Below are 7,786 nucleotides of genomic sequence, written 5' to 3'. Positions count from 1 at the left end.
AGGTTTAAGAAGTTGTGCATTTAAGAAGTTGTGCATAAAATGCCCTCAACATCAGATAAATGAGCAACTGCTCATCCAATATTTCTATGAGGGGCTACTCTTCAGGAACAGGAGCATAATTGATACTGCAAGTGGAGGGGCATTAGTGAACAAGACTCCTCGGGCAGCATGGGAGTTGATTGAGGGGATGACTGAAAATTCATAACAGTTTGGTTCAAGAGAGGATATCCCGACCCGTAAGGTGAATGAGGTAGAAACATCCTTTATCCAACATCAATTCTCCGAATTGACGTTTTTCATGCGACAACTAGCTGTGGGAAGTGCGTCACAAGCCAAAGTATGTAGGGTATGCACAGCCGTGGATCATTATACGGAGATGTGTCCACTGGTTCAGGAAGAAACTGCAGAACAGGTGAACATGGCTAGCCATGCGCTCGTGCCAAGAAAGCAGTACGACCCTTACTCAAGCACCTACAATCCTGGTTGGAGAGATCATCCCAACCTCAGCTATGGAGGGAACAGGCAATCCAACTTCATACCAAATAGGCAGCAAGGGTACCAGCAGCGGTACCACCCTCGCCCACCACCACTCCCTTCGAACTCAAGTCCGTCCATGGAAGAGATGATGAAGCAATTACTTACGAATCAACAGAAGACGGATTCAGACCTGCAAAGCATGAGGAATCAATTGGGACAAGTGCAATCATTGCAAACTCAAATAAATCAAATGGCCATCACGATCAACCATTTGGAGTCCCAAGTTCAAGGGAAGTTGCCATCTCAACCTGAGTTGAATCCGAAGAATGTAAGCGCAATAACCTTGAGGAGTGGAAAGGAAATCCAAGGACCCGAACTTGTGATTCCTAAGGACAAGAACGACGAACGAATTGAGAAAGAGCTTGAAGAGGAGGGCAGAAGCAACAAGGATCCGAAGGTACTCCCGGACCCATTCATTACAGTTAAGACTAATCCACCACCTTTTCCTAACAGGTTGGAGAAACCGAAAAAGCAAGATAAGGAAAAAGAGATTCTAGAGGTGTTTCGAAAGGTGGCAATCAATATCCCTTTGTTGGACGCGATCAAACAAGTGCCGAAATACGCTAAATTCTTGAAAAATTTGTGCGTCAACAAGAAGAAGTTGAGGGAGGATGAGCATATTGTGGTAGGTGAGAACGTTTCAGCGATTTTACAAAGGAAACTGCTACCTAAATGCGGAGATCCAGATATATTTACTATCCCCTATAAGATTGGACGTTCCAATATCAAAAATATCATGCTAGATTTAGGGACTTCTATTAATGTGATGCCTAAATCAGTTTACAAAGGAAACTGATGAGCATATTGTGGTAGGTGAGAACGTTTCAGCGATTTTACAAGGGAAACTGCTACCTAAATGCGGAGATCCAGATATATTTACTATCCCCTATAAGATTGGACGTTCCAATATCAAAAATATCATGCTAGATTTAGGGACTTCTATTAATGTGATGCCTAAATCAGTTTATGATTCCCTAAATTTAGGACATTTAAAAGAAACAAGGATAATAATTCAATTGACTGATCGTACATTTACTTATCCGGATAGGGTAATTGAGGATGTTTTAGTGCAAGTAGATGGATTAATTTTTCCTGCTGATTTTTATGTGCTTTACATGGATGATGAAAGTGCTCCAAATCCATCACCCATTATATTAAGAAGACCATTCTTGCATACTGGCCAAACTAAAATTGATGTTAGTAAGGGTACTCTCACAATGGAATTCGATGGAGAAATAGTCCACTTCAATATTTTTAATACAATAAAACATCCTGTTAATTCTCATTCTGTGTTTGCTATTCATGCTACTAATCTCTCTATGCAAGAATTTTCTGAGTTTGATTTTAGGGGTAAATTCAAAGTTCCTGCGAACAAATATCAGAGGATGAAAGCAATTTATGAGGTGAAAATGAATAGAAAATTTAGAAAGAAGGCTGCACTCAATGGCTATTTGGATACTGGAGGAGGACCACCGATTACAAGAAAAATTGAATTACATCCAGATTGAAGAGTGGTGTTCAACGTCTAGCCAAAGACGTTAAAGAAAGACACTTTTTGGGAGGCAATCCAAATATTGGTTTTATTATTTTTTATTGTTCAATTCATTCGTTTTGTTGTTTCTCATTTGGGTAGTAGTCGGTCTTGATATTTTCCTTTACTGTGACCAGGAAGTGCAATCTTGGCATGTCCACGCTATGTTAGTGATTCCTAAGATCAGTAGACGTTTACCAATTTTGGCGTGTCCGCGCCATATTGGTCAAATCTCATCATCTCGCGACATTGGCAGGAAATGCAATCTTGGCGTACCTACGCTATGTTAGTGACTCCTGAGGTTAGTGGACGTTTTATAATCTTGGCGTGCTGCCCATGCTGTATTTGACAACCCAAAAATAAAGAAAATACCAAAAAAAAAATTAAATAAATAAAATTTAAAAAAATATAAATTATTTTCCTTTTTGAACTTTCAGCTTTGTTTTTCTTTTTAAAAAAATTCAAATTTTGGAATTTCAATTTCCCAAAAAAAAAATCAAAATAAAAACATTTTCCATTTTACACCTTCAGTTTTGGTTTTCACAATTCGAATTTTGAAATTTGAGTTTGCAATCAGAAAAAAAAAAAGAAGAAAAAAAACCCAAAAACTATTTTTTTTCTTTTTTCTTTTTCTTTCTTTCTTTCTTTTCTTTCTTTCTTTCTTTTTTCTTTCTCTTCTTTCCTGTTGCCTTGTTCCTCTTTTTGCTTATTTTCTTCTTCGGCTGCCACTACTCCATCGCACGCCGCCGCCGTCCCGAGCTCCCTCTTCTCTGATCTTTTCTCCCAGCTGGGCGCCGCCAACCTCTCCATCCCTCTCCAACCTCGCGCGGCCCCGAGCGTGTAGCACCGCGTGCCGCCAGCGGCGACCGCCGCCTCCTTCACCACCTCTCACCTCCACTTTGCACGTTACACTTCCAGTCTACCGTTCCTCCAGCGCTGCCAACCTCCCCATCTCACTCCTCGCACTCTCTCTTCTTCCTCGTTCACCACTAGCTCACGCCGTCCACCGCCATCGAGTGCTGCCCTTGAGAGCCACTAGCAGCCGCAGAGCTCCCCGCCATTCCCCTTTTCCTCTCCACCTAGCTTCAGCCGTCACCACCACCTCCCGTATGCACGCCGCTGTCCACGCGCGCCTCTAGCCCAGTCCAAACAGCCACGCCTCACTCCAGCAGTTGCCCCTCGCGCTCGGCCGCAGTCCATCTTCCCAAACGCTCCCACAGGCATCCTTACTCCACCAAGCAGTCGCGTGCTTCCCTCACTTCCGCCAGCTCACGCCGCCGCTATACCTCCACTCTCACAACAACCACCCGACAGTGCCACCTTCACACTTGGGGCGTCGGTACACATTCTCTTCAACCCTTGATTACGATTTTGCACTCTCAAGTGCGTGGGTCACTTTTCGTTTTCACTGAAGCCCTTTTGCTACTTTCTAATTGAGTAAATTGGTGTTATTTGTGAGCCATAATTTGTGTGGATGCCATTTTCTTTACTTACAGCTTTTGGGTGAATTTAATTGACCTGCTGGAGATAGTCTGTTTATTGATTCAAATTGTGCGTTTGCTTAGACCTTTTATCTCGACCGTGGGTGACTAGTTTGAGATTTTGTTGATTTGCTTGGAAGTTCGAGTTGTTCCATTTTCTGTGGGGCACACCAGTGGTACTGGTTGTGATAGTGTGTATAAAATTTATCCCTCTTATGTTATTGGTTGCTTAACTGACTACTGGACATTTGTGCTTGAGTTGTTTCAGTCCGCATTCTGAACTGTGGCTGTTGGAGTTGCCATTTTCTTGGGTCAATTGCTAATTTTAGCATGTTGAATTGGATAATTGACTGTCCAATTGGAGACAGTTGTTACAATTTTTGGTCCAATTGTGTCTAATTTGCTGTAATTTGTGTCTAATTGTGGGTAATCTGCTGCGGTTGTTTGTTAAATTGGGAGGTGCCTATACGCTTAAATTTGCTTGTTGAAGTAGGTTGCCTTAGGTTGCCTTGTTTGGGGGTATTGTGTCTTTTTTATTTCAATTACTGAGTTCTTGGGAGCATTTGTTGCACTTTGGGGTCCATTGATTCTGCATTTGGCTAAGCTTGGGACACCAGTGCTTATTGTTTGACTTTGCTGTATTGTTGGGGTATTTTTATAGCTTTTGGGTGCCTAAATTGTGATGTCTATTGTTTGGGTTGCATACGGGGGACAACACCAGTGGTTCTTCCGTTATTATTGATTCCAATTTGCCGGTTATTCTGTCTTTTGCTGTTTGGGCTGCCTGCTAGTTACCATGGTGAGGTCGAGATCCGCTTCTAGGTCTAGGACACCTAGACACTCATAGCCTCCCCCACGTCCATATTTCTGACCCTCACATTTTGGGAGTAATTTGAACTTCACCAGGACCGCTGATAAGAGTTTATTTTACGTATTTTTAGTGTGTTTTATTAGTTAATTTTGGTTTGATTATTTAGTTTTATAACTAAAATAACTAAGGTTTTGGTAAAAAAACTACATTTTATGTTAAAATGGCTAAACATTGCATTTTATGGATTTTTATGGTAAAAAAACTTCATATTTTGTAGGTTTAATGATTCAATCATCAAATGAAGTGCATTGGGAAGATATTTGGATGATTGAAGATGGATTAAAGTGGTGAAAATAAAATATGAAGTGTAAAAGGAAAAATGCAAGAAAAGTCAGGTTTAACAACTCTGACACGTTTTGGTATTTTGACTATATCTGGAGCTACACAGATAGGATCAAGGTGATCTTGGTACCATTTTGAAGCTAAGAGATATATCTACATTTGGTATGAAGACATCAAAGTCCAATTCAGCCGTTTTCATAGTCCAAAAGTTGAAATACCGAAATTCAACTCAGCTGTCCAAAGTGGAAAACAGAGCTCCGACCAGTCTATAGTATTTCGGTCATATATCAGGCTACAAAGCTCCAATTTGGATGATTCTTGAAGCATTGAAAAGCTAACTCAAAGGGCTACAACTTTGGTGTTTTACACAAAAGCTAGTTCGGCCTTTATGATAGACAAAATCGCAGATTAAGTAAGGCCAAAGTGAATACGCGAGTACACAAAACGTGACTTGTAACCGCGTTTTGTGTAGGCGCGTTTTCTGGCCGAAATTCTGCAATTTGACTCAGCCATTTCCCTTGTGTTCATACCACTTTCCAGCTATAAGATGCAAGGGAATTCGGTGCACATGCTTCAGAAGACAAAATTGCAGACAATATGGCTTATTTTCAAGTCAAAAACAATGGTTTTTGACTATCTTAACAAAATGAGATTTGAAGAATCATAGCAGCAAATTTGGACTGGGAGAAGAGGAACTTTTCATGAGTTTATATGCAGAGACAGAGATTCATTCATTCATTCAGGACATACGGGGGAGAGAACTTGAAGTGGAAAAATGTAGTTCTTTCATTTCCTTAGTGTAGGATAGTTTAGCTAGTGTAGTTCATCTATTCTTGTATATTGCTAGACTAGGATTAAGATGGAGATGAAGAAGGCAAGGTGATGAGCTCAAGTGACATGGGTTACATTCCTTTCCAACTCTTTATCTTTTGTACTTAATTCCAAATTTAGTTAATATGCAAGTTCTGGAATTTATGTCTATTATGTGTTTCAAAAGTTTATGCCTTGGGTTTGGTTGAACTTTCTATGATTGTTAGTGTTTATCATTTGGCTATTTAACTGCTATGATTTGAGCAAGTTATTTAGCACTTTAGCTCTTTAAATCATGATTAATCTGGTACCATTGATTGTGATTATCTAAGGTGTAATTTCTGCAATGAAAATTGAGATTTAACATTAGTTCAATAAGTGCTAAACATGGGGAGTACACTCACGAGAGTAGAGGTGCACCTATGGGGTTTTGGTGATTAATTTCATGTAATTTCATTGAAAAAATGAACTTGTAACTAATTTCATAACCATGAGAATAGGTATGGATTGGTTATTAGTATAATTGATTCACTACGAAAGTAGGATTCAAATGCATAAGGAAATTACACCATAACTAGCCTAGATGTAGTACTAAATGATCCAAATATAGCACTTGCATGAGTAGTTAGGGATACCACAACCTAAGGAGCTTTTATTTGTTATTTTGTATAATTCCAGTAGGTTAAATTTGCTATAATTTATTGATAGTCTAAATAATAGAGAAGCTTTAGTAATACCGGTAATTGTTCACTCTTCCTTGTGGGATCGACCCGATATATACCCTAAACTACTAGTTGATCTGTATACTTGCAGTGAACGGGTGTAATTCGGTATTTTTTAGCTTGCACGTATGTAAAATACCCGTCAAGTTTTTGGCGCCGTTGCCGGGGAAGATTTGTCAATATCGGTGCTAAGAGCAACTTTATTAATTTAGACATTTTTTACTTGTTTTTCTTGTGTTTGTTATGTCTGTTGTCTCAATTTTTGTTTTTTAGTGTCTTTGTGAGTTTTTGTGTTTTTTTATTTATTTATTTTTTTTATTATGTTAGAGTTATCTATTCTTCTTGACTAACTTGTTTTTGAGTTATTTTAAAGACATGTTTAGGGGATCAAGGAGAGTAGAAAATATGAGGAGACAATGCATGAGAAATGGAAGATCGGCAATGGATGGTTACCAAGTGCAAAAATCTTTCAATAGAGGTAACCAAGAAATTACCGAAGGTATGTCTTTCGAAGATGGTTTAGTGTGTTTAAAGGCTAAAGTTGATGTTATAATGTTAAAAGTGCTAATGGACACCATGATGCATAAGATTGAGGAAAAGAGGAATGTTAATGCTTTTAATTCTAATCAAATGATTTGTGACTTGTGTGGAGGTTATCATGCTATTCATACATGTAGACAAGCACAAAATGTGGATTATTATGATGAATTAGAGCATTACAATCCTTGTTTTGATCAATATGGTGCTAATTGGGATAATTCTTCTGCTTATGGTTGGAATAATCAATGTACTTATAGTGATTCTGCATGTTTTTATGATTATCCACCCAAATGTGTCCAATATGAAGCAAAACCATCTTGGGAATTGGCAATAGAAAAACTAGCTAATGCATCTCTACCTTGGGAATTAGAAAGTGAACCATTAGCTAATGATTCTAATGCATCTTGGGAGTTAGCTGTAGAAAATTCTTCTAATCAATTTGATTTAGCCATAGAAAAGCTAGCTAACGCGACTTCCGATCGTTTTGCTAGGATTGAGGAAAGGTTAGATGAATTAACTTCTCACTTTGGTAGAATACAAGCCCAATTACATGCATTGTGTGAAGTTATTTCTTCTAATAATATACAAAATGATCCTAGCATGAATGGTGGGAATGTTGTATGTGAAAATGGATTGCATTTTGATGAAAATGATGAATCTCAATTGTGTTTCAGTGAGCAAATGTCCATTTCACATCATAATATCTTTAGAACTAATTTTGAACCTCCAGAGGTGAGCTTTAATGATTCATTTTTCACCCCTCTTGAGAAGTGTATTGAAAGTATAGGTTTAAAAGATATTATTGCCCAAGAAACCCATATGACATCTCCTTTGGAGAATTCTCAAGTGGTGCATATTCAAGGTAATATCTATGACTCACTTGAGATAGGTATGTTTCTTTCACCTCTCATATCATTTGAACATGTGGCTTTTGCTATTAAGTCACCTTTTAATGATCCACCACGACCTAAAATGGTGGATTACTCTTTAACCAAACCTCCTTGAAAAATGA

At 38.6% G+C, this 7,786-nt stretch overlaps 1 protein-coding gene across 1 annotated transcript; it reads left to right on the top strand.

Moving 5' to 3' along the window:
* The first annotated feature begins 376 nt into the window (after positions 1–376).
* On the top strand, positions 377–2,045 carry LOC113693113 (uncharacterized). The gene is made up of 2 exons (XM_027211690.2): positions 377–1,162; positions 1,317–2,045. Exons 1-2 carry the CDS (start codon positions 377–379, stop codon positions 2,043–2,045), a joined length of 1,515 nt encoding a protein of 504 aa, XP_027067491.2.
* Positions 2,046–7,786: the final 5,741 nt, after the last annotated feature.

Source organism: Coffea arabica, chromosome 6c (assembly GCF_036785885.1).
Source record: "Coffea arabica cultivar ET-39 chromosome 6c, Coffea Arabica ET-39 HiFi, whole genome shotgun sequence".
NCBI lineage: Eukaryota > Viridiplantae > Streptophyta > Magnoliopsida > Gentianales > Rubiaceae > Coffea > Coffea arabica.
This window is presented reverse-complemented; position numbering and strand designations above follow the sequence as displayed.